General features: G+C 45.8%; 1 protein-coding gene across 1 annotated transcript in view; it reads left to right on the plus strand.

Moving 5' to 3' along the window:
• The first annotated feature begins 16637 nt into the window (after nucleotides 1-16637).
• The window catches only part of LOC122936338 (protein unc-93 homolog A-like), a 411461-nt gene continuing 400151 nt past the window's right edge, over nucleotides 16638-27947 (plus strand). The window contains exon 1 of the mRNA XM_044292489.1: nucleotides 16638-16783. Coding sequence (XP_044148424.1) covers nucleotides 16697-16783 — 87 coding nt within the window. The 5' untranslated portion in view covers nucleotides 16638-16696. The remainder of the gene's footprint in view (nucleotides 16784-27947) is intronic.

Raw genomic sequence — 27947 nt, forward strand, 5'->3', positions numbered from 1 at the left:
TGAATGACCCTATGTGCACCTTGAATATTATATACCCTTTTAGGGATAGATTTCAAATAGCTCTGATATAGCAGAAACCACTAAATTATGAAATTGCTAAATTGGGAATTGTATTTCAACCCTGAACAAAAAATGTGCTTTGACGGACACTAAATAACTTGCCCAGCCACAACAGTACAGCGGTAACGACAGATGTAGCGGGATATAAATTTGAGGCCTAGTATTTAGGCGCTGGGTGACCGGTATGGATTTAGTGACAGAATTAGACTGGGATATGGCCAAAAAATAACCACACTATTGCTGGTTAAATGCACTTGGTGTGACAGCTTGACCAACCACACTACTGAGGGTTAAATGCACTTGGTGACGGGCGCAGCTTGCCCCTGATGTAGTATATGGCCAAAAAATGAACAGACTATTGCTGGTTAAATGCACTTGGTGTGACAGCTTGACCAACCACACTACTGAGGGTTAAATGCACTTGGTGACGGGCGCAGCTTGCCCCTGATGTAGTATATGGCCAAAAAATGAACAGACTATTGCTGGTTAAATGCACTTGGTGTGACAGCTTCACCCTGATGTAGGCTTTAGCCAAAAAACAACCACACCATTGAGGGTTAAATGCACTTGGTCGCAGCTTGGATGCACTTGGTCGCAGCACCGCACAAGACACAAAATGGCCGCCGATCACCCCAGAAAAAAGTGACTGACAAACGGTCTGGGCAGCCTAAAAACAGTGAGCATTTGAATTTCAGCAGCTCAATGATGCACAGCTGCAGATCGATCGATTAATCAAGTCCTTTGGAGGAGTTAATCTGCCTAATCTCGCCCTACTGTCGCAGCCGCAACCTCTCCCTACGCTAATCAGAGCAGAGTGACGGGCGGCGATATGTGACTCCAGCTTAAATAGAGGCTGGGTCACATGGTGCTCTGGCCAATCACAGCCATGCCAATAGTAGGCATGGCTGTGACGGCCTCTTGGGGCAAGTAGTATGACGCTTGTTGATTGGCTGCTTTGCAGCCTTTCAAAAAGCGCCAAGAAAGCGTCACAAAAGCGCCAAGAAAGCGACGAACACCGAACCCGAACCCGAACTATACAGTTCGAGTTCGCTCATCCCTAATCTTGAGGCATTGGATAATGGACAGGGCCCCCACAGTACCCAAATGGGAAAGACTAATGTACAGAGTAAAGGAATTTGAGAACATTAAACGCAAGGGTATAAAAGAACGGGTATGATGAGGGACTACTGAAGTGGAGCTGAGAACCATCAATATAGGGCAACCCCAGGGGGAAGTATCCTTGTACATATAGTGAGAATGGTACGCCTTACAGCGTGCCTCGTGATAGTAGGGAATAACTAGGTATGGTAGTAGGAATTGCCCAACGCACCCGCAACAGCTCTGGCCCGGCCTGGAAGGTAGGGAAGGGGCGGGTGGGGGGGAGGTAAGGTAGGAATTTTGTGTTATGGAAGGAGGGAGATGAGTATTCACCTCGGATATACTATTCTCGGGATGTTTTGTTTTCCTTTTCCATGTTGGCTTGACGGCAGGCCAATGTGACATGTTGGAATTTAATTAGTATGTTAATTATTAAGAGTGTATACTGAAAGATGTAATATGTATATTCTTTATGCTCCTCCATTTGCATATATACCTGTACATTGTTTTGATTATGAGAAAATTAATAAAGAAACATTAAATTAAAAAAAACACCACCACCTTCGTCACCAAGCATCTCCACCATGTCACATGGAAGCGTTCAGCTCTCCATCTCACAAACCTCTGAGAGAAAGAGTAAATTCCCACCTAGCCACCCTCGATCCCTGACCCTGAATGCCAGAATTTCTAAACTACTGGCCTTTGAAATGCTGTCATTCAGGCTGGTGGAGACGGACAGCTTCAAACAGCTCATGTCGCTAGCTGTCCCACAGTACGTTGTTCACAGCCGCCACTACTTCTCCAGGAGAGCCGTGCCATCCCTGCACAACCAAGTATCGGATAAAATCAAGTGTGCACTGCGCAATGCCATCTGTGGCAAGGTCCACCTAACCACAGATACGTGGACCAGTAAGCACGGCAAGGGACACTATATCTCTATATCTCGCTATATTTACTGCACACTGGGTAAATGTAGTGGCGGCTGTTTGGCGCACGTCCTTCCGCCACCAAAGATCGCAGGGCATCATTATTTGATTCCTGTTGCCACCTCTTCCTACTCAGCTTCCTCCTCCTCTTCTACCACCTCCTCATCCGGTCAGCGACAGACCTTCACCACCAACTTCAGCACAGCCAGGGGTAAACGTCAGCAGGCCGTTCTGAAACTGATGTGTTTGGGGGACAGGCCCCACACCGCGCAGGAGTTGTGGCAGGGTATAGAACAACAGACCGATGGGTGGTTGCTGCCAGTGAGCCTCAAGCCCGGCCTGGTGGTGTGCGATAATGGGCGAAATCTCGTTGCAGCTCTGGGACTAGCCGGTTTGACGCACATCCCTGATGCAGAAAGACTCGGCTGTCTGCTCTACAGCGTAACTTCAGGCCTTCCCGCTCACCGCCTCATATGCGACATGCCCACCAGGTGGAACTCCACCTTGCACATGCTGGAGAGACTGTGCGAGCAGCAGCAGGCCATAGTGGAGTTTCAGCTGCAGCACACACGGGTGAGTCGCACTGCGGAACAGCACCACTTCACCACCAATGACTGGGCCTCCATGCGAGACCTGTGTGCCCTGTTGCGCTGTTTCGAGTACTCCACCAACATGGCCAGTGGTGATGACGCCGTTATCAGCATTACAATACCACTTCTATGTCTCCTTGAGAAAACACTTAGGGCGATGATGGGAGATGATGTGGCCCAGGACGAGGAGGAGGAAGAGGGGTCATCTCCAACACTTTCAGGCCAGTCTTTTAGAAGTGGTTCAGAAAGAGGATTTTTGCAACAGCAGAGGCCAGGTACAAATTTGGCAAGCTAGGGCCCACTACTGGAGGATGGGGAGGAAGAGGAGGATGGGGATGAAGCATGTTCACAGCGGGGTGGCATCCAACGCAGCTTCGGCCCATCACTGGTGCGTGGCTGAGGGGATACGGAGGACGCAGACGATACGCCTCCCCACAGAGGACAGCTTGTCCTTATCTCTGGGCAGCTTGGCACACATGAGCGACTACATGCTGCAGTGCCTGCGCAATGACTGCAGAGTTGCCCACATTTTAACGTGTGCGGACTACTGGGTGGCCACCCTGCTGGATCCCCGTTACAAAGACAATGTGCCATCCTTAATTCCCACACTGGAGCGTGATCGGAATATGCGTGACAACAGGCGCACGCTGGTAGATGCCGCCTGTCCACAGCCAACGTGGACAAGCTCACGCTGTGCCTGGATGACAGGGGCCTAAATCTCTCAAAATCCTCTGTTGTATTGCTGGGCGACATGAACCCCCTTTTGCCATGAATGAGCCCCTGCTCTGCATTGCTGACAGGGAACTAAATTTAGTGAAAACATCTGTTACTGATCTGAAGATGCTCGACTACAAGCGCACGCTGATGATAGCATTCCCACCTGACAGCGGGGGCACAGTGGAAGCACAAGGCGAAGGTAGAGGAGGAGGAAGAGGTCGCTAACGCAACTGGGGCACCACTAGAACCTGAGAAGGCAGGGTGAGCATGGCCAAAATGTGGAAAAGCATTGTCAGCCTTGGAGGTGCTGACCTGCCCTGCTGCCAGTGTATAGTGTGAACATGTGTTTAGCACGGCAGAGAGCATTATCACAGGCCAGAGCCAATGTGGACAAGCTTACGTTTATTAAAATGAATCAGGCATGGATCCCACAGGACTTGTCCGTACCTTGTGCAGAATATACCAGCCTCAACCATCCATTCTTGTACTCAAGTGTACTTATTCTTTGTTTTATTTTGTTATATGTCCAAATATTTTGGGGGATACCCCAATTTAAAAATAAAGAATAACACAAATCAGTGTTGGCTACCTATTCCTCCTTCACCGCCGCTTCCACCTACACCGCCACATCAACCTACACCGCCACATCCACCCATCCACCGCCTCCTCAAACTCCTATTCCTAGATCCAGATTGTTATTTTTTATTTTTCTTTAAAGGGAACCTGTCACCAGTTTTATGGTGTCCTAACTAAGGGCAACATAAATAAGTGACTGATTCTCTTAGCAAAATGCTGGGTCACTTTCTTTCATTGACCCAGTCAATCTGCCAACATCTTGTATTGAAAAGCTCCAGCTGATAATGATGAGTCATGAATATTCATGAGCTCCTGATTCTCCCCACCCACCTGCTGCTGAATGACAGTTTGTTTCCATATGAATCAGCAGTAGGTGGGCAGGGGAGTGGCTATAGCTCGGAATTAAATATACGCTGGACTCAATGACATCACCCCAGACTCGAATCAGCTCATTAGCATGCGGCATCTTTGTGTGTATATTATTAGGTAACCATCTGTCACACCAGTAAGTGAATACATCTAAGGCACTTTTCAGTAGTTAATGATTGTATATAATTAGTTAGATTATAATCAAATATCCACATGACAGGTTCCCTTTAAGCCATGCTCTTAAGCACATTTTGATGCCTTTTGCAGCCCTCTAGCCCTTTCCAGGACTATTTTAGAGCCATTCTAGTGCCCAAAAGTTCGGGTCCCCATTAACTTCAATGGGGTTCGGGTTCGGGGTCAAGTTTGGGTCCCGAACCCGAACTTTTTTTTCAAGTTTGGCTGAACCCGAACATCCAGATGTCCGCTCAACTCTAAACAGAATATGAAAGCTGTATATAATAAACATGGATTTAACACTTGCAGATCAGGAAAATACAGTTTTTGGGCAAAGAAGTGTGTTTTTAAAACCCCAGAAAATGATGGGTGTATTTCTAGCTTAAATTGTACACTGACTAATCTAGATGTTGTAGTTTGCCCCTAAAATATGGTGATTTGCAATGTCCCAAAAGCTCATATGCAGTACTGGTGCACTGCGCTAACAGAATTATAAAAGTTATTTTTAATTTGGTCAATGGGCTCAGGGCAGGGTAAAACAATTGTGCCCAGCACCCACACACCTATTTCTCTGTAGATCACTGAGTTAGTTTCTCTCCTATTCTCTCCCAGCAGCATCCTCTCCCTACACTTGTAACAGCAGAGTGACGAGCAGCGATACGTGACTCAAGCTTATACAGAGCCTGGGTCACATGCTGCTCTGGCCAATCACACCCATAACATTAGTAGGCATGGCTGTGATGGCTTCTAAGATCAGACAGTTAAACGCTTGTTGATTGGCTGCTCTGCAGCCTTTCAAAAAATGCCAAGAAAGCACTGAACCCGAACTTTTACTGAAATGTTCGGGTTCAGGTCCGGAATCCAAAAATCCTAAAGTTTGGTACGAACCCGAACTTTACAGTTCTGGTTCACTCAACCCTACTCATGTGGGCCAGGCTGCCCAGAGGCAACGACAAGCTGTCCTCTGTGGGAGGTGCATCGTCTGTGTCCTCTGTATCCACCCAGCCACGCACCAGTGATGGCTATGAGCTGGTTTGCATGCCACCCTGCTGTGAACATGGTTCCTCCTCCTCATCCTCCTCATCCTCCAGAACTGTGCCTTGGCTGGACAATTGTGTACCTGGCACATGTTGGTGCAGGAACCCACCCTCAGAGCCACTTGTGAATGACTGGCCTGAAACTCTTGTAAATGATCCCTCTTCCTCCTCCTCCTGTGCCACATCCTCTTCCATCATTGCCCAAAGCGTTTTTTCAAGGAGGCATACAAGTGAGAGAGCAACTTTGAGAACGGCATCATCGGCACTGGCCATGTTGGTGGAGTACTCAAAAGAGTGCAACAAGGAACACAGGTCTCGCATGGAGGCCCAGTCATTGGTGGTGAAGTGGTGCTGTTCCGCAGAGCGACTCACCCGTGCGTGCTGCAGCTGAAACTCCACTATTGCCTGCTGCTGCTCGCACAGTCTGGCCAGCATGTGCAAGGTGGAGTTCCACCTTGTGGGCACATCGCATATGAGGCGGTGAGCGGGAAGGCCGAAGTTATGCTGCAGCGCTGACAGGCGAGCAGCAGCAGATTAAGAACGCCGAAAGCGCACAAAGACGGCCCTCACTTTATGCAGCAGCTCTGACATATTGGGGTAATTTTTCAGGAATTTCTGCTCCACCAAATTCAGCACATGCGCCATGCAAGGGATGTGCGTCAAACCGGCTTGGCCCAGAGCTGCTATGAGATTTTGCCCATTATCGCACACCACCAGGCCGGTCTTGAGGCTGACTGGCACCAACCACTCATCGGTCTGTTGTTCCATGCCCGCCCACAGCTCCTGCACAGTGTGGGGTTTGTCCCCCAAACAGATAAGTTTTAAAACTGACTTCTGTCATTTATCCCTGGCTGTGCTGAAGGTGCTACGCTGACCGGATGAGGAGGAGGTAGAGGATGAGGAAGCAGAGTAGGAGGAGGAAACAACAAAGAGGAGGCAAAAAGAAACGCCCTGCAATCCTCGGTGGTGGAAGGACATGCACCAAACTGCTATCCGCCTCAGACCCACCTCCCACTGCATTTACCCAGTGTGCTTTTATGGAATGCTTACTGGTCCACGTATCCGTAGTTAGGTGTTCATTTACACAGATGGCGTTGCACAGTGCACACCTGATTTTGTCCCCCACTTGGTTGTACAAGGAAGGGATGGCTCACCTGTAAAAGTAGTGGCGGCTGGGAACGACATACTGTGGGACAGCCACCGCCATAAGGTTTTTAAAACTCTCCATCTCCACCAGACGGAATTACAGTATTTCAAAGGCCTGGAATTTTGAAATGCTGGCATTTAGGGCCAGGAATCGCAAGTGGGTAGTACTTCCTCCTTCACTCCAGTGGTTGGGAGATAAACAGCTGAACGCTTCCATGGGACATTGTGGAGATGCTTGGTGACCGAGGTGGTGGCGTTGCTGGCACATCCTCTGTTTGCAGGGTGGCAGGTGCCACTGTCACTTTAGAGGGGGGATGAAGAGGCCGAGACTGCAGCAGAAGAGGAAGCAGGAGGAGCCAGAGACCTTTCTTGGTTTTTAAGGGGTCTACTCCACTGCAGCTCGTGCTTTGCACTTAGATGCCTGGCCATGCAGGTTGTGCTCAGGTTTAAAACCTATGCCTCGCTTCAGGCTCTGATTGCACAGCGTGCAAACCACTTGTGTCTTGTCGTCAGCACATTGTCTGAAGAACTGCCATCCCAGGGAACTCCTTAGGGTTGCCACGCATATGGGATTGACCCATACAGTCTGGGTTTGTAATCCTGTGTCCGGGTACAAGCTTTTTTCAGACCCAGACACAGGATTAATTTCAAACTGCAGTGCAGACTGTCTGACTTGCTCGCTGGGACTGGCTCGAACCTAAAGAGGATGAGGCCGCCGATCAGGATGGATTGGAAGCCATAGAGCTGGGGGCTGTGGGTGTTCAGGAGCACAAATATGCTGCTGAAGGAGAGCAGCAAACCCTCGCCCCACAGCAAGGCGGCCGTGCAGCGAATGAGCCACTCTCAATCCCTGATCAGGCCGGATAACAATAAGACGAGCCGCGGGCCTGCGCTCCCCCGTCCCCGACTCTTCTGCTGCGCTTCTTTTCTCTCACCTCCCCTCTCCCCTGCTCTCTGTTACCGGGCCCAAGAAAACTGCTGAACTCTCACACAACACTCTACAGTCAGTGTGCCGGCCCCAAGTAACTGTTCCCGGGGGGGGGAGGGGGGCGCATTACTCTAACTGGGGGTCACTAATGGGGGCATTATTCTTAATGGGTGGTACTAATGGCGCATTCCTCTTACTGGGGATATTATTATTACTGGGGGGCACTAATAAGGGGCATTACTATTACTGAGGGGGCACTAATGGAACATTACTATTACTGGGTGCATTACTATTACTGGGGGTGCAAATGGGGGCTTTAATATTTCTGGGGAGCCACAGTGTGACAGCAACTTCACACCCCATGTTAAGCCACGCCCCCACAACCACACACCCTTTGGGGTGTGGCTTAACTTGCCCGGTATTTTTTGTTGGGAAAGGTGACAACCCTAGAACTCCTTGGAGCTGGCTTTGTTGTGCTCGGTCCCTTGGTGTGGTGGGCAGTAGCAGGCGTACTGTCTAGGGGACATTCGCTCCGCTTTTTCACCCTGCTCCCTCTTTTGCTGTGCTAGTGGCTCTGTGCGACCACCATCTCTTCCTCCGAACTACACAGGTCACTCGCATGACCTTGATTCCATGTTTGCATCATCCACCCAGTCTTCACCTCTGCCCTCTTTGTCGGTCTGCATACTGCAGAAAGCCGCAGCAGTTGGCACCTGTGTTTTGTCATCATCCGAGACGTTCTGCGGTGGTCCTTCCATTTACTCATCCTCAAACATAAGTGGTTGAACATCTCTTCCATGTCTGGGGCAGAAGAGACTGCTGCATGACTTGGGGCTCAGACTGCTTGCCTGATTTGGAAGGGGGTGAGGTGAAAGACTGATGGCCATGGGCTGCAGGTGCCAAATCTGATCTTTCAGCAAGGGACTGGGTGGGAGACAATGTGAAGGAACTGGAGGCACTGCCAGCCACCCAATCTACTATCGTCTGTACTTGTTCTGGCCTCACCATTCATAGAGCTGCATTCGGCCCTACCAAATACCGCTGAAGGTTCTGTCGTCTACTCGTACCTGACGAATGTGTTTGTGCATGTAACTGGCACAGATCGACCACGTCCTCTCCCTGCAGCAGGAACTCCACCAACACCAGCAGAACGACAACCAGGGCCACGTCCCTCCTTATTTGACTCTCTCCCCATTCTTTACGTTCACCCACCAAACTAACAGATGGTTCATGTCAGGAGACAATGTAACTGCCAATAGTCAACAATTAAGTCCACTGACAGTAAGGCTGTGCCAGTGTCATAAAGAGAAAACATTTCTTGAGGTCACACAACAGTGTGACAGGAACATTTTATACAATTACTTCATGGTCACTAACAATGTGAATTTGTCAACCAACAATGTAACAGCAGCATTGACTGGTTATATTGGACTTTCAGAAATGCAGCAAAGGCCGCAAATGTAGTATCTAGCACAAAATGGATGCTTTTTTCAAACAAAAATATAAAAGCAGTATTTAACGGTTGTATTGGACTGCCACAAATGCAGCCAAGGCCGCAGAGGATGGATTTACTGATTTTATTTCACTCTCAGATTTGTAGTGCAGGCCACAAAGTTACTTTATGGCCAAAAAAAAACACACTTTTTGTATCCACAATGCCCCAGTTGTATTCACTGATTATATTTCACTATAATATTTGCAGTGCAGGCCGCAAAGGTACTTTCTGGCAAAAAAAAATATATAATTTTTTTTTTTCATCCACAGTGAAACAGATGGATTTAACTGATATTGTTTCACTATCACAAATGAAGTGAATGGTGCAAATGTACTTTTTAGCAAAAAATAAAATAATTTGTCCCCCCAGAATCTAACAGATGGATTGACTGAATTGATTACACTAACATATGCAGCACAGGGGTACTTTACAGAATTTTTTTTGAATATGTAACCCCCTGGGTCCCTGAACTTGCAGATGGATTGCCAATATTATTTTCCCTTCCCCTAGCACATATGCAGTGCCGGTGCACTTAAAAAAATGGGTATATGTTGCCCACTGAACTAAAATAACAGGATTAAATTATTGTCCCTGGCACATATGCCGTGCTGGTGCACTGCACTTGCACAAAATGGCCGCCAACGCCCACCTAACTAACAGACAGATAAAACTTATTTTTCTTTGTCACTGGGCTCAGGGCAGGGTACAAAAATGTTGCACTGCACCCACAAAAAATAAAACTAAAAAATTGCTGTAGATTGCAGAGTTAACAAGTTCTGATATCAGATTCTTTCCTATTCTCTCCCTCACAGCAGCAGCATCCTATCCCTACACTAGTAAGAGCAGAGTGACGTGACGTGCTTCTTGACTCCAGCTTATATAGAGGCTGGGTCACATGCTGCACTGGCCAATCATAGCCATGCCATTAGTAGACATGGCTGTGATGGCTTCTGAGGGCACACCAGTTAAACGCTTGTTGATTGGCTGCCATGCAGCCTTTCAAAAAGCACCATTAAATCGCCGAACACCAAACTCGAAACAAAACTTTTACTAAAATGTCTAAAAATCCTAACTTTCGGGTTCACTCAGCCCTATCCACGACCGGTCACTACTCGGCAAGTAAAGTCTTTCCTGGGAATGGTGGTATACTATATGGGGTTTGTCCCCCTCTTTGCTACAATCGCTGCACCATTGACAGGCCTTTTGAAGGGACGCAAGACAGTGACTGTCCGGTGGAATTAGCAGGTGGAAAAGGCTTTCTTCGCTTTGAAATCGGCCCTTTGTGGGACCCCGTTGTTGGTTACGCCCAACTTCAAGAGAGAGTTTGTGGTACAGACAGATGCCTCTGAAGTAGGTCTTGGAGCTGTACTCTCTCAGGACATCAATGGGGAGGAACATCCCGTTGTTTTCCTGAGTCGCAAACTTACCCCAGCCGAGACTAGGTACAGTATAGTGGAGAGAGAGTGCCAGGCCATCAAGTAGGCACTCGAGTCTCTCCGCTATTATCTGTTGGGGAAAAAGTTCCATCTGGTAACTGACCACTCCCCTCTCAAGTGGATGATCCAAGCCAAAGAGATGAATGCTCGGGTCAACAGGTGTTTTTTGTCTATACAGAACTTTAAGTTTTCTGTGGAACATAGGGCAGGCAGGTTACAGGGAAATGTAGATGCCCTGTGCCGGGTACACCCTCAGGGTTGAACAAAGGGGGGGGGGGGTATACAGTAAAGCTCAAGGGGCCATCATTGACAGAAGATATGTGTCACCAAGGTTTTCTGGCCTCTGTGAGCAAAGAGCCTGCAATTTTAGCTAGTGCTGACTGACACTATTAGGTATTTAATGTGGCTGTAAAGCCGATTCGGGGCGGCTTTTACTCGGAGCAGCCCAAGTGCCCAAGTGCAGGGATGTAAAACCCAGCCAGCAGTCATAGCTGGGTGTGGATTATCCTCCATTCCACAGTGAAGCTGTGGAGTCTCTGTGGTTTGGGATCTGCATGAGGTGTGCTGTACTAAAGGGCTGAGAGCCACATTGCTGGGAACCAGGCCCTGAAACCTCTTGGGAATTGCTACTGCAAAAAACGCTGACAAGGTGAATGCTTTTTGTTCTGTGGACTTGCAATGGTGTGAATTAACACCAAGATGATGTTTATGTGTCATTGTTGTTTATGTGTCAATAAACACTGCACTGTTTAAGTTAAAGACTTAGTTTTTTGCCTCTGTACTGCGTCCGCTAAGCTGCCTACCAGAGCAAATCCCCACTTTGTTTTTGTTCTTAGGCTTTGTTTGTAGGTTTTGTGTGTGTGTGTACACAGGGAGTGCAGAATTATTAGGCAAATTAGTATTTTGACCACATCATCCTCTTTATGCATGTTGTCTTACTCCAAGCTGTATACGCTCGAAAGCCTACTACCAATTAAGCATATTAGGTGATGTGCATCTCTGTAATGAGAAGGGGTGTGGTCTAATGACATCAACACCCTATATCAGGTGTGCATAATTATTAGGCAACTTCCTTTCCTTTGGCAAAATGGGTCAAAAGAAGGACTTGACAGGCCCAGAAAAGTCAAAAATAGTGAGATATCTTGCAGAGGGATGCAGCACTCTTAAAATTGCAAAGCTTCTGAAGCGTGATCATCGAACAATCAAGCGTTTCAATCAAAATAGACAACAGGGTCGCAAGAAGCGTGTGGAAAAACCAAGGCGCAAGATAACTGCCCATGAACTGAGGAAAGTCAAGCGTGCAGCTGCCAAGATGCCACTTGCCACCAGTTTGGCCATATTTCAGAGCTGCAACATCACTGGAGTGCCCAAAACACAAGGTGTGCAATACTCAGAGACATGGCCAAGGTAAGAAAGGCTGAAAGACGACCACCACTGAACAAGACACACAAGCTGAAACGTCAAGACTGGGCCAAGAAATATCTCAAGACTGATTTTTCTAAGGTTTTATGGACTGATGAAATGAGAGTGAGTCTTGATGGGCCAGATGGATGGATTGGTAAAGGGCAGAGAGCTCCAGTCCGACTCAGACGCCAGCAAGGTGGAGGTGGAGTACTGGTTTGGGCTGGTATCATCAAAGATGAGCTTGTCGGGCCTTTTCGGGTTGAGGATTGAGTCAAGCTCAACTCCCAGTCCTACTGCCAGTTTCTGGAAGACACCTTCTTTAAGCAGTGGTACAGGAAGAAGTCTGCATCCTTCAAGAAAAACATGATTTTCATGCAGGACAATGCTCCATCACACGCGTCCAAGTACTCCACAGCGTGGCTGGCAAGAAAGGGTATAAAAGAAGAAAATCTAATGACATGGCCTCCTTGTTCACCTGATCTGAACCCCATTGAGAACCTGTGGTCCATCATCAAATGTGAGATTTACAAGGAGGGAAAACAGTACACCTCTCTGAACAGTGTCTGGGAGGCTGTGGTTGCTGCTGCACGCAATGTTGATGGTGAACAGATCAAAACACTGACAGAATCCATGGATGGCAGGCTTTTGAGTGTCCTTGCAAAGAAAGGTGGCTATATTGGTCACTGATTTGTTTTTGTTTTGTTTTTGAATGTCAGAAATGTTTATTTGTGAATGTTGAGATGTTATATTGGTTTCACTGGTAAAAATAAATAATTGAAATGGGTATATATTTGTTTTTTGTTAAGTTGCCTAATAATTATGCACAGTAATAGTCACCCGCACACACACATCAATCCCCCTAAAACAGCTAAAAATAAAAACAAACTAAAAACTACTTCCAAAAATATTCAGCTTTGATATTAGGCTACTTTCACACTTGCGCTTGATCGGATCCGTTCTGAACGGATCCGATCATATTAATGCAGACGGAGGCTCCGTTCACTACGGATCCGTCTGCATTAATAACTTAGAAAAATTTCTAAGTGCGAAAGTAGCCTGAGCGGATCCGTTCAGACTTTCAATGTAAAGTCAATGGGGGACGGATCCGCTTGAAGATTGAGCCATATGGTGGCATCTTCAAGCGGATCCGTTCCCATTGACTTACATTGTAAGTCTGGACGGATCCGCACGCCTCCGCACGGCCAGGCGGACAGCTGAACGCTGCAAGCAGCGTTCAGCTGTCCGCCTGGCCGTGCGGAGGCGAGCGGAGCGGAGGCTGAACGCCGCCAGACTGATGCAGTCTGAGCGGATAGCCTTAATGAGTTTTTTGGGTTCATTGAGAACATGGTTGTTGTTCAATAATAAAATTAATCCTCAAAAATACAACTTGCCTAATAATTCTGCACTCCCTGTATATATATATATATATATATATATATATACAGTACAGACCAAAAGTTTGGACACACCTTCTCATTCAAAGAGTTTTCTTTATTTTCATGACTCTAAAAATTGTAGATTCACACTGAAGGCATCAAAACTATGAATTAACACATGTGGAATTATATACATAACAAAAAAGTGTGAAACAACTGAAAATATGTTATATTCTAGGTTCTTCAAAGTAGCCACCTCTTGCTTTGATTACTGCTTTGCACACTCTTGGCATTCTCTTGATGAGCTTCAAGAGGTAGTCACCTGAAATGGTCTTCCAACAGTCTTGAAGGAGTTCCCAGAGATGCTTAGTACTTGTTGGACATTTTGCCTTCACTCTGCGGTCCAGCTCACCCCAAAACATCTCGATTGGGTTCAGGTCCGGTGACTGTGGAGGCCAGGTCATCTGGCGCAGCACCACATCACTCTCCTTCATGGTCAAATAGCCCTTACACAGCCTGGATGCGTGCTTGGGGTCATTGTCCTGTTGAAAAATAAATGATGGTCCAACTAAACGCAAACCGGATGGAATAGCATGCCGCTGCAAGATGCTGTGGTAGCCATGCTGGTTCAGTATGCCTTCAATTTTGAATAAATCCCCAACAGTGCAACCAGCAAAGTACCCCCACACCATCACACCTCCTCCTCCATGCTTCACGGTGGGAACCAGGCTTGTAGAGTCCATCCGTTCACCTTTTCTGCGTCGCACAAAGACACGGTGGTTGGAACCAAAGATCTCAAATTTGGACTCATCAGACCAAAGCATAGATTTCCACTGGTCTAATGTCCATTCCTTGTGTTCTTTAGCCAAAACAAGTCTCTTCTGCTTGTTGCCTGTCCTTAGCAGTGGTTTCCTAGCAGATATTCTACCATGAAGGCCTGATTCACACAGTCTCCTCTTAACAGTTGTTCTAGAGATGTGTCTGCTGCTAGAACTCTGTGTGGCATTGACCTGGTCTCTAATCTGAGCTGCTGTTAACCTTCGATTTCTGAGGCTGGTGACTCAGATGAACTTATCCTCTGCAGCAGAGGAGACTCTTGGTCTTACTTTCCTGGGGCGGTCCGCATGTGAGCCAGTTTCTTTGTAGCGCTTGATGGTTTTTGTGACTGCACTTGGGGACACTTTAAAAGTTTTCCCAATTTTTTCGGACTGACTGACCTTCATTTCTTAAAGTAATGATGGCCACTCATTTTTCTTTACTTAACTGCTTTTTTCTTGCCATAATACAAATTCTAACAGTCTATTCAGTAGGACTATCAGCAGTGTATCCACCTGACTTCTCCACAACACAACTGATGGTCCCAACCCCAGTTATAAGGCACAAAATCCCACTTATTAAACCTGACAGGGCACACCTGTGAAGTGAAAATCATTTCAGGTGACTACCTCTTGAAGCTCATCAAGAGAATGCCAAGAGTGTGCAAAGCAGTAATCAAAGCAAAAGATGGCTACTTTGAGGAACCTAGAATATGACATATTTTCAGTTGTTTCACACTTTTTTGTTATGTATATAATTCCACATGTGTTAATTCATAGTTTTGATGCCTTCAGTGTGAATCTACAATTTTTATAGTCATGAAAATAAAGAAAACTCTTTGAATAAGAAGGTATGTCCAAACTTTTGGTCTGTACTGTATATATATATATATATATATATATATATATATATAATTTTTTTATTATTTTCTTTTGCCTGTTTACTAGGTCTATTTTTGATAGGTTATTTAGATTTATATCTAGTTGACAACTCTAGAGCAGTATCTTTTCTGCTGTAGCTCAGGAAGCGTGTCTTTTCTGCTGGAACTCTCTCCCTATCACAGCTCAGGAGGCAGTTAAAGGATGAAACTGAGCATGTATATGTATATAAAATGAGAATGCTCGGACTGGGAGAAAACGTCTGTATGTGGGTAAGTAACTGGCTTAATGATAGAAAACAGGGTGGTTATTAACGGTACACACTCAGAATGGGTCACTGTCACTAGCGGAGTACCTCAGGGGTCAGTATTGGGCCCTATTCTCTTCAATATATTTATTAATGATCTTGTAGAAGGCTTGATCTGGATAGATTAGAGGCTTGAGCAGAGAAGTGGCAGATGATGTTTAACACTGACAAATGTAAGGTTATGCACATGGGAAGGAATAATGAAAATCACTCGTACATACTAAATGGTAAAGGATCTAGGAATTTTAATAAACAGCAAACTAAGCAGTAAAGAACAGTGCCAGGCAGCTGCTGCCAAGGCTAATAAAACAATGGGTTGCATCAAGAGGGGCATAGATGCCCGTGATGAGAACATAGTCCTACCACTTTACAAATCACTAGTCAGACCACACATGTAGTACTGTGTACAGTTCTGGGCTCCAGTGAACAAGGCAGACATAGCAGAGCTGGAGAGGGTTCAGAGGAGGGCAACTAAAGTAATAACTGAAATGGGGAAACTACAGTACCCTGAAAGATTATCAACATAAGGGTTATTCACTTTAGAAAAAAGATGACTGATGTGAGATCTAATTACTATGTATAAATATGTCAGGGGTCAGTACAGAGATCTATCCCATCATCTATTTATCCCCAGGAATGTGACGATGACAAGGGGACATCCTCTGCATCTGGAGGAAAGAAGGTTTGTACACAAACATAGAAGAGTATTCTTTACGGTAAGAGCAGTGAGAATATGGAACTCTCTGCCTGAGGAGGTGGTGATGGTGAGTACAATAAAGGAATTCAAGAGGGGCCTGGATGTATTTCTGGAGTGTAATAATATTACAGGCTATAGCTACTAGAGAGGGGTCGTTGATCCAGGGAGTTATTCTGATTGCCTGATTGGAGTCAGGAAGCAATTTTTTCCCCCTTAAGTGGGGAAAATTGGCTTCTATTTCAAAGTTGTTGTTTTTTTGCCTTCCTCTGGATCTACTTGCAGGATAATAGGCAGAACTGGATGGAGAATTTATTTTTTCGGCCTTATACACTTTGTTACTATGTTACCATGTGCAGCCTTCTCAGTGAGTCGAACAAAGAAATAAGAAAATAAATGAATAATTCTTAAAATAATTTTAATTAATTGTCTTATTTCAGTCCAAATAAATCATCAATGTAAATAAAAGTTCTGTATAGCTAGATAATGGCTGTAATCATATGCCCTTTTGCTCAGTGGTGATGTAGAACAAGTCAATCAGTAACCATTTTGAATAGCACTAATTTTTTTAGTTCATAGTATTACACAAGTCTTTAACACAACACTCTGAACCTTGCAGATATGAAAACAACAGGCTGCATTTGAACAGAAGAGGGAAAAACTTGAAGAATGGATAGACACTTGAAGAACATTCTTGTAGTATCTTTTGGATTTCTGCTTTTATTTACAGCTTTTGGGGGGCTTCAGAGTTTGCAGGTAGGTAATTTGTATGCAAAGCTTACTAATAATATTGGAAATGTTAACTGTAAATTGTGTTTTGTCATAGTCAATATTTTTTTGTTCAAGGCATATTTAAAGAGAAAATCTAAAAAAAATGCTTAGGAACTTAAACGTGCAAGATACAAATTTAGGTTGTGGCTACATGGCGACATGGGTTGCGTGATAGCAAGTCTCACAAATTAACGCGCCCAAAAACATGTGTGTGACTTATCTGCAGCTTGCTGTTATTTTAGTGGTGTAGAGAAGAGTAAGTTTAGTGAAATTTGTTTCAGGTATCCTGATACTCATTTATTTTTTTATCTTTATCTCTTTTTCTTAGTGACACTGATATATGTAGGTATGGGTAAACTCATAGCTGTCGGTGCTAGAAAACAGTCTGTTTAAAAATAAACTGTGTTATCAGATTTTTTTTATCCTTCTTAAGTGAAAAAATGTTCCAAGAGTTGCCACTTTTTAGGGCAGATGCCTACCAGTGTTTATGCACACACACAAGGTGGTATCAGAAGAAAAAGTGACTTGTTCTGAGTAGGATAGATGCCTGCCCGTGTTTATACACACAGGGCCAGATTTATCATTAGCTCAGGTCAGAATAAAGGAGTGAAAAAGTCCCCCAAAAAGTGCCAAACGCTAAAAGTGCTCACAAATTTGCGACTTTTTTCTGCTCTGCACTATGCTCGCCAGTTTTCTGAAAGTGGGCGTGTTTTCTTATGCAAATGAATCTCTAGACAGATTTACTATTGGGACTATTTAAAAAGTTGAAAAAAAGTTGCAAAAAAGTCGCAATTTCACTCCAGTGAGGACCATGCTTATCTTATGAGACTTTTTCGTAAAGACGTGCAACTTTTGTAAAGCTGCTTACTGAAGGATAAACTGCTACCATCAAACCACATCTATTACAGTCTTAAAGGGCCGATCATAAATCTGACTTGGCTAAAACTCACTTTAGCCATATGTTAAAGTGGAGTGAGCTGTCAGAGTCATGATGAATCTGGCCCACAGTGTAGTGTAGGAAGAAGCAGGTCTTTATTTGAACAAGTGGTACAAAAATGTTGCCTTAACAGGCACAGATACCTGTCTGAGTTTATACACACACATAGTAAGTATCAGAAGCAGATACTGAGCAAGCATCCAACATTTCTAATTTTTGGGAGCAGCAGCAGTACAGTGTGGATGTGGAACCTCACAGAGAAATAAAAAAACAAGGTAGTAGATGTGCAGCTGCGTAAGGGTAGCAGTGGCTGCGATAGTAGCTGCAGCAGTACAGTATGGGCCCTCACAGATAAGGCAGAATATGAGTGGATATGTGTGAGGGTAGAAGCAATAGCCAAGGCATCAGCAGAAATTACAGTATGGAACCTGCGATGTGCAGCTGTATAAGGGTAATAGTGGCAGTAGGGGGAGTAGCAGCTGCAGCGGTGGCACAAGCAGCAGCAATGCAGCATGGAACATAATGTACAATGGATGTGGCATGACTGGGTTGGAGATAAACAGCCACTTTCAACAATGGCAGCGTATGGGAGGGATCCATTCCACAATTTTCTCTTATTGGGTGTGATGAATCCACCTTCTATGTTGAAAAGCCTCTCTGAGAGTACACTGGAGGTTGGACAAGATAGTACACTGATACCAAACTGGTAGTTTGGTGTGGCATTGATACAAACGGCACCACCATTGTTCACCAAACTGCTGCTGCTGGTGCTGCTATAGTTTCTGCTACTTGTTGTAGCAAAGACAGAATAATGCAGGTGACTCAGTGGTGGTCAGACAGGGGCCTCCTGGTCAGACAAGCAGATAGCAGGTGTCTGCACTATGAAAGCAGAGTACATGGCAAAAAGAAAACTTTTCTAGTCTAGTATACTTTTCACATATTGATGAATCCCTTGACTGTCTACAAGAGAACAAGATGCAGTGGTGTGCCTAAGATGTTTGGCACCCAGTGCAGGTCCTTTTTCTGGCACCTCCTCCCCATACTTTAAACAATTGTGCCGCCTCACAGTAGTATTGACTAGTGATTGACGAACATTGGCCGGGACGATTCGCAAACACGATCAAATGGTTGCGAACCGCAAGTTCGCAGTGGACCCCATTTGCTTTAATGGCAGGCGAACCTGAAAAACCTTCAGGTCATATTTGCAGCCACAAAATACTTACTAGAAGTGCAAAAATAGTCCCACAACATGGACAGTGACATACTAAAGGGGATCAATGACAAAAATTAACCTGACATAAAATAAATAGTGATTATGTGGCTCGAGGTACATTATGCGGTCACTGAATAACAATTTTACCATAGCCAACTGGAGTACAGGCCCCAAACATTAGGTATTTACCATACAGAAAAGATCAAGTGATTATGTGGCTGGAGGTATATTAGACGGTCAATGGATATCAATTTTACTGCAGGCCAGTGGAGTACAGGTACCAAACTTTAGGCATTCATCGTACAGAAAAGAACAAGTTATGATTTGGCTGGAAGTACATTAGGCGGTCACCGTATAACAATTTTACTGTTGGTCAGTTAGATTACAGGCCCCAAAAATTATGCATTCACCGTACCGAAAAGATCAAGTGATTATGTGGCTGGAGGTATATTAGGTGGTCATTGGATAAAAATTTTACTGCAGGCCAGTGGAGTACAGGCCCCAAACATTAGGCACCACACTCGTATTTGTAGTTTTGAAGATTTATATTTTAATTTAATTTTTCATTTCATTTGTCATTTCATTTTTATCAGCATCCAGGAATAATAAATGCAAACTGGCCGACGTTTCGGTCCTAACACGGGACCTTGTTCACGGCCTTAGTTATATGCAGCATGTTGCCTGTGGGATGCGGTCATGTTGCATCCCACAGGCAACATGCTGCATATAACTAAAACCGTGAACAAGGTCCCGTGTTAGGACCGAAACGTGGCCAGTTTGCATTTATTATTCCTGGATGCTGATAAAAATGAAATGACAAATGAAATGAAAAATGAAATGAAAATATAAATCTTCAAAACTACAAGTATGAGTGCCGTGGTTTACTTTTTACTACATTACCTCCATTACCATTGAGCACCGTACCAAATGACACAAGAGGAGTGCCGTCCAACCCAAGCTATACCAAACATTAGGCATTCACAGGACAGAAAAGATCAAGTGATAATGTGACTGGAGGTATATTAGGCGGTCATTAGATACCAATTTTAATGCAGGCCAGTGGCGTACAGGCCCCAAACATTAGGCATTCACCGGACACAAAAGGCCTTTTATGCCGCTGTATTTACATAAGACAGGGACCATTTTTTATACTGTATGGTGGACGATATGTGTGGGCTGGCATGAGGAAATTCAAGTAAACGTGGTCGTCGCAGGTGTTGAATTCCTCTGAGATCCATGCCTCATTCATTTTTAGAAATGTGAGGTAGTCCACATAGTTGTGAGCTAAGCGAGTGCATTTATCGGTCACGATCCCCCTGTTGCCCTGAACGTCCTTTCGGACAGGACACTCGACGAGGGCCAATCCAAGAGTTCCATAGCAAATTGTGCCAGCTCTGACCACAAGTCAAGACTGCACACCCAGTAGTCCAGGGGTTCCTCGCTTCTGAGAGGCCGTTAACCTGATGTAGCCGGACACCTGTCGGTATAGGCATTCCCTGAGGCTAGATGCAAGCCTGGTTTGGCTGCAAGAAAGATCTCATATCCAAAGTGACCAACACATCTTCTAACTGCCCTCTTCTTGCAGGCGCGGTAGGATTGGTACCCGCAACTGTTTCACTGTGGGTGGAAATTCCTCTGCCAGCACCCGCAACAGCAGAATGCAGCATCTCTCACAGCAAGGCCTGGAAATGCTGCATTCTGACAGCCCTCTTCGATGCTGGTAACATGTCCGCCATTTTGTGTTTTTTACCGGGGGTTTAAGTATGTTTCCATCCAGTACTGGTCATTGCACTTTATGCTTTTTATACCGGCGTACCTCTTCAAACACTGAAACATGAAGGCCCCCATTTGCACTAAATTGGAAGCGGTGGAGCGCCCTGGCTGCTGCTCATAGCCAAGGACAATGTCATCCTCGGTCTACTCCCCCCATCCACGAACAACACCATGGATCCCCGAAAAGTTTAAAGCCTGCTCTTCCTGCTCTTTCTCCTTCTTCCCCCCAGGCACCATCCTCCTCTGACTCCTCTTCAGACTCCTGCTAACTTGACTCAGATGGAGTAGCCCCCCCATGTAATTCATTCAGCATTGCAACTTCCTCATCTTCCAGCTCCTGCTCCTCGACGGCTTGATCAATGACACAACACAATGTATGGTCCAGAAAAAAGGCATAAAGCATGACATCACTGATGGCGCCCTGGTTGGCTGGTGATCTCATCAAATGGCCACAGAAATCTGCATGCATCGCGCATGAGCAGCCACTGGCACAGTGAAAAGAAGTCAAGATCCCTAGAACCTGCCCTGCTGCAGAGTTCGTACAGGTAGTCGTTAACTGCACGTTTCTGCTGGAGCAGCTTATCAAGCATATATAAGGTGAAGTTCCGTCGCATTGGGCAGTCAGAAATCAGATGGACAGGTGGTGTCACAGCTGAACGTCAGCAAGGCGAGCTATGGCCGTGTAAGATCTTCTAAAATGGCCAGAGATTTTCCTGGCCTGCAGTAAGACATCCTGGACCCCAGGGTATTTGGCAACGAATTGCTGCAAGACTAAGTTGAGGATGTGTGCCATGCACGGCACGTGTGTCAATTTGCCCTGCTTCAGCGCGCTCAGCAGATTGGCACCGTTGTCGAACACCACTTTACCAACTGTCAAATTGAGCAGAGTTAGCCATTGATCGGCCTATGATCGCAGAGCTGAAAGGAGTGCAGGACCGGTGAAGCTCTGGTCTTCCAGGCACAACAGCCACAGCACAAAAGGGCAATGTCTCACCTGGCACGTCGAATAGGTTCTGGGGAGCTTGGGAGGTACACCGGAAAATTCATCACAGCATAATAGAGGATCCCAGGCTTGCCAAATTATATCAGAATTCTGAATAAACTAAAGACACCTATGTTTGAACAGCAATAGGGGTTTGCCTGGCATCACTATAACTATCAGGGAGGAGATCATCGCATGGAATGCACCGCATCTTATATGTTTTGTCTGTGTCTATTGAGCGCTGGCATCAATGCTTAAGACTGATGATGTACCTTATTTTCAGTGTGGGGTCTGTCTAGTAACCATGGCAGGGGAATAGCAGAGAATTAACTAACTGTGGCCCACTCTATCTACTGAACCGTGAGTTTGCACTTACCAGTGACTTCACACACATCTAGTTGTTCAAATGCTGAAACTGACCATGGTTTTTAACTGTTTCCTACCCCATATAGGATGTGGATAACATTATCTGCACTGGATGGAGTCCAAAGCAAACATAAGTATCATTGACATATCCCCCTGTCTCAGCTTCTCTCTATTTTAACCATATGTAGAACTTTTATCTCACAAATGCGATCTGGCTTTTCAGCCGGCACATATCTTGGAGCACTTCTCTTATGTGACCCGGTCTTGTACCGGTACCTATCTAGTCACATATAAAACACTATACAGATTAACTGTTTAAATTACACCTCCTGATGATCCCACCGTATTTACGTGGGTGAAACGCGTCGAGGTAACTGAGGCGTATGACTATAATGTCAACCCTGACTAAGTGTATTTTCATGTCTGTATGTACTATGTTTTGTGTTTTTTTTTCCTTTTTTTTCCCATCCAGTGTACTCATATAGTTGGTAATTCTTTATCCATACCTCACACCTGGGATAATTATTTATTGTATCGGCGACACCCCCTTAGGGAACAGGAAGGGTTAGCAGTATAGGTACGTGGACAGGGGGCCTCCACCATCAGGAGCCCTCCCTGGGCTGAGGTTTCAGGATAGGGGTAGATTTAGGGACAAATTCTCCCATACCCCAGGTTAATAATAATTTTTTTTATCTGGATGTGGTTATTGGTCACTTAATTGTTTTTTTGTATCCTAATTACTGTGTATCTAGTGGACCCTTATAGGATCCGTTTAACGTATACCAATAAAGTAACTTTTAGGGGTTTAAATTCTTCAAGGCTGGAAATGATGTGATATATTTACCCCCACTATATCAATGTATATTGATTCTGCTGGAATGAGTGCACCGGAAGAGTCAGTAGCAGTGGAAAAGGAGGAGTCAGCCGAGGAGGAGACGGAGGATGGAGTAGGAGGAGGAGAAGAAGAGGCAGGCCTGCATGCAATCCATGGTGGTAACACCAAATCCACACTGGTGCCATGAGTTGCATGCTTGACAGCTGTCAGAAGGTTCACCCAGTGGGCAGTAAAAGTTATGTACCTTCCTTGCCTGTGTTTGCTAGACCATGTGTCTGTGGTCAGATGTATCTTGACACCGACACTGTGTGCTAGAGATACATTAATTTGTCGCTGAACGTTGCCATATGGCTCTGGGATGCACTTCTGGGAGAGATATTTCCTTCCAGGGACCTTCCATTGAGGTGTGCCAATGGCCACAAATTTTCTGCCAGTTTATATGGCAGTAGTTGGTGGGCTAGTAGTTCCGACAAGCCAGTGGTCAGCCGTTGGGCAAGAGGGTTATCCGGTGTCATCAACTTTTTACGTTCGAACATTTGGGCCACAGAAGCCTGCCTTTTGCCAGATGAACGTGAAGGCGGCGCGGTGGAACGTGGAGTGGAGGACAAATGGGGGGAGAGAGGATAAGGAGAATAGGCTGGATGTGGAGCGCCGGCAGTGTGGCTTTGTGGGTTCTGACGGCATTGCTCCCACTGGGCCCAGTAATGGGAGGCCAGGTGCCTTTTTAAAGCGGTCGTCCCTAGGTGAGTGTAGGGCTTACCGCGACTTATGCATTGACAGCATAGGCTGCAGATGGCAACACTATTGTAAGCAGCTGACATGTTAAAAAAAGCCCACTCTGCGGAGCCATGTGACAGTGTCCTGGGAGCGCCAGATGGGACGTGCATGGTGGATGGCTCGCTCCAGATACACTTGCAGTCCGATTTTTGCCTCCTGTTCACTGTGAGTTTTGCCTGATTCTCCTTCTTCTACCCCCTATCTGATTCTCTGTCTCTCACTCTGAACTCCCCTCCTCTTTCTCTCTTATGTGCACCCACGTGACATCCATCGACACATCTTTCATCGTCACTTTCACCACCACTGACATTTGAGATCTCGGAGTAGGCAGCAACAGCAAGGAACTCCGTCCTTGGGCTGGGTGGCAGCCATTGCTACCCCCTGTTCCTGATCCGATGCCAAGACTAGCTGCGCATCGGTAAGGTATGGGAATGGATGTTAAAATAATTCCTCTGACTCGAGGGGCTATGGTGATAGTGGTGGTGTCTTTGGGGATGCACAAAGCAGAGAGTGAGGAGGGTGCAGATACAGAGTATGAGGTGGGTGCAGAAGTGGAAGGCTGAGTGAACCACTAAATTAAATCTGGTGCGTCCTTTGATGTAATTGCACACACCTTCTCCAACTTCCCACTTAATCTCCGACCTGGTGCACCTGCCCAACCCCTACCACCCCGTGAGAAATGGCCTGCCTCTTTCTCTGCCTGTCATTTTCAAAATGACCCTGTGACAAAAGTCCCTATAGAAGAACAGTATTTGTGGAAGCAGGTATATTGCAGGCCTCAATCAATATTTGGTGGAAACCGGAATATCAATCTCCTCTATTAGTATTTTGTGGAAACATCTATATAGAACCCCTTAATGAGTATTTGCTGGAAGCCAGTATATCAAACCCCATAATCAATATTTTGTGGAAGCCGGTGTATCGCAGGCCTCAATGAATATTTGGTGGAAGCCGGTATATCAATCCCCTCTATCAGTATTTTGTGTAAACAGGTGTATAGAACCCATTAATGAGTATTTGCTGGAAGCCAGTATATCAAACTAAAGGTGGCTTTGCGGTCCGCCCGGCAGTCATTTCGCAGCAAACTTTGCTCATTAGCGCTTCGCCAAACGGGCGAAAATATGGCAAAGTCCGCCGGCGCCATATTATTTTACTTTGTGAATAACTTTGACCCAATACACATCTATCAGGTGGTACAGGACAGCCAATTGAGACGTTTCAGCACATGGACATACCCCCTACCTTATAAATAAACCCGATCTGGCAGCAATTTTATGTTCAGACCAAACGCTAGCAAATAGGGCCACAAAAGTCCTTTTAAGGACTGGTATAGGTGTGCTATAGGGGTGTGATATACTTATAATATACTTTCTAACATAGAAAGTATATTATAGTGCATTTGTATTGTGCAACAGTTGTGTGAGTTTCAGCTACGATACTGCAGCTATACATGGGGGCAAATGCTCTTGGAACAAATAATTTCAACTGGTGTGATATACCAGTTGCCCCCTCAAAAAATAGATTGAGGCAGGGGTCTTATATACCAATAATATACTTTCTATAAAGTGCATTTGGGTAGTGCAACATTTGTTTGCGGTTCTGCTGCGTTACCACAGCTACACTGAGTGACAAACACTATTGGAACAAATAATTTCAACTAGTGTGATATACCAGTTGCCCCCCAAAAAAGTGATTATGGCAGGGGTGTGATATACCAATAATATACTTTCTATGTAGTACATTTGGGTAGTGCAGCATTTGTTTGTGGTTCTGCAGCGTTACCGCAGCTATACAGAGTGAAAAACGCTATTGGAACAAATAATTTCAACTGGTGTGATATACCAGTTGCCGCCCCAAAAAAATGATTGAGGCAGGGGTGTGATATATCTTCTTCCACAAATACTGCTCTTCTATAGGGACTTTTGTCACAGGGTCGTTTTGAAAATGACAGGCAGAGGAAGAGGCAGGTCATTCCACAGAGATGGTAGGGGTCGGCAGGTGCATCAGGCCAGAGCCTAAGTGGGAAGTTGCAGAAGGTCCGTGCGATTATATCAAAGGATGCACCAGAGCTGGTTGTGTGGTTCATTCAGTCTTCCACTTCTGCACCCTCCTCATCCTCTCTATCTGCACCCTCTTCACTCTCTGGTATGTGCACCCACAAAGACACTACAACCACCACCATATCCCCTTCGCTCGAGTCAGAAGAATTATTTTCACATCCATTCTAAGACCTTACCGATGTGCAGAGGAGGTATCAACGGTCGCCACCCAGCAGTCTGACGACAGTTCCTAGATCAGCCCAAGGAGGGTGGTCCCCACTGTTGCTGCCTACTCTGAGATCTCTAATGTCAGTGGTGGTGAAGGTGACGATGATTACATGTCAAAAGATGTCACATGGGTGCCCACAAGAGAGAAAGATGAGGTGAGATCAGAGGGAGAGACGGAGCAGCAGATGGAGAGGAGAAAGAGGAGAAGCAGGCAGAACTCGCATTGCACCAGAGGCAAAAACCAGACTGCAAATGTATCTGGAGCGAGCAATGCACAGTCACATCTTACGCTCCCAGGACGCCTGCACATGGCTCAGCAGAGTGGGCTTTGTGTCAGCTGCTGACAATAGTGTTGCCATCTGCAGCCCTTGCTGTCAATGCATAAGTCGCAGTAAGCCCAACACTCACCTATGGACAACAGCCTTAAGAAGGCACCTGGACTTCCATCACTAAGCCCAGTGGGAGCAATGCCGTCATAACCCACAAAGCCACACTCCCGGCGCTCCACATCCTGCCTATTCTCCTTCTCCTCTCTCCTCCAATTTGTCCTCCACTCCACCTTCCACCGTGCCATATTCACGTTCATCTGGCAAAAGGCAAGCTTCTGTGGCCCAAATGTTCGAGCGTAAAAAGATGATGATGCCGGATAACCCTCTTGCCCAACTACTAATTGCCGGCTTGTCGGAACTGCTAGCCCTCCAACTACTGCCATATAAACTGGTGGACTCAGACCTTTAGAAAATTTGTGGCCATTGGCACACAGCAATGGAAGGTCCCCAGAAGGAAATATTTATCCCAAAAGGGCATCCCTGAGCTATATGGCCACGTTTAGTGGGAAGTAAATGTATCTCTGGCTCACAGTGTCAGTGCCAAGATACATCTGACCACAGACACATGGTCTAGCAAACACAGGCAGTGAAGGTACATGCCCACTAGGTAACCCTTCTAATGGCTGTCAAGCATGCAAGCCATGGCACCCGTGTGGATTTGGTGTTAACGCCACGGATTACATGCCTCTTATTCTCCTCCTCCTACTCCATCCTCCTCGGCTAACTTCTCCTTTTCCACTGCTACCACCTCTTCCGCTGCGCCACCAAGCTCCCTAGAACCTATTCGACGTGCCAGATGAGACGTTGCCATGTTGTGCTGCAGCTGTTGTGCCTGGAAGCCAAGAGCCACACCGGTCCTGCACTCCTTTCAGCTTCGCGGTGACAGGCCGATCATTGGCAAACCTCACTCAATTTGACAATTGGTAAAGTGGTGTGCGACAACGGTGCCAATCTGCTGTGCACGCTAAAACAGGGCAAAATGACACACGTGCCATGCATGGCGCATGTACTGAACTTAGTAGTGCAGCGTTTCGTTGCCAAATACTCTGGGGTCCAGGACATCTTGCAGCAGTCCAAGAAAATCTCTGGCCATTTTAGAAGATCTTAAACGACCATGGCTCGCCTTGCTGCCTTTCAACGGCGACACCACCTGCCCGTCAGACGTCTGATTTCTGACTGCCCCACACGCTAGAATTCCTCCTTGTATATGCTTTATAGGTTGTATGGCGAAAATAATATTGCCACTGGGTTTTGGAGGGGCCTGCTTGCCAGCCTCTTGCCTTGTGAATATGGCCCCTGGGACACTAATAGGCCATATTGGATTTTAAAGGCACTGTTTCTGCCCCTTGGACTTTTAACTGGAACAAATTCAAACATGTGGTGGTGGTGATATGGTTCTGGATCTGACTCCAATAGTCAGTGATGTATTGTTGATGTATTGCTCCGAATGATATAAAATAATTGGCATACGTACGCCTTGAAAGAGAGATCACACACAGACTGTCACAGAGAAGTCAGTCAATGCAAGATGCTGCGTTTATTGAGATTACATGATATTTTATAACAAAAAAGAGGAACTTTATGACTCGGCTAATTTTGATGATCTAATTGTCACATTACTAAGTCCCATGACAAGGTATCACATTATCACTCCATACTTTAGCAATGTC

Source organism: Bufo gargarizans, chromosome 4 (genome assembly GCF_014858855.1).
Source record: "Bufo gargarizans isolate SCDJY-AF-19 chromosome 4, ASM1485885v1, whole genome shotgun sequence".
Taxonomy (NCBI): domain Eukaryota; kingdom Metazoa; phylum Chordata; class Amphibia; order Anura; family Bufonidae; genus Bufo; species Bufo gargarizans.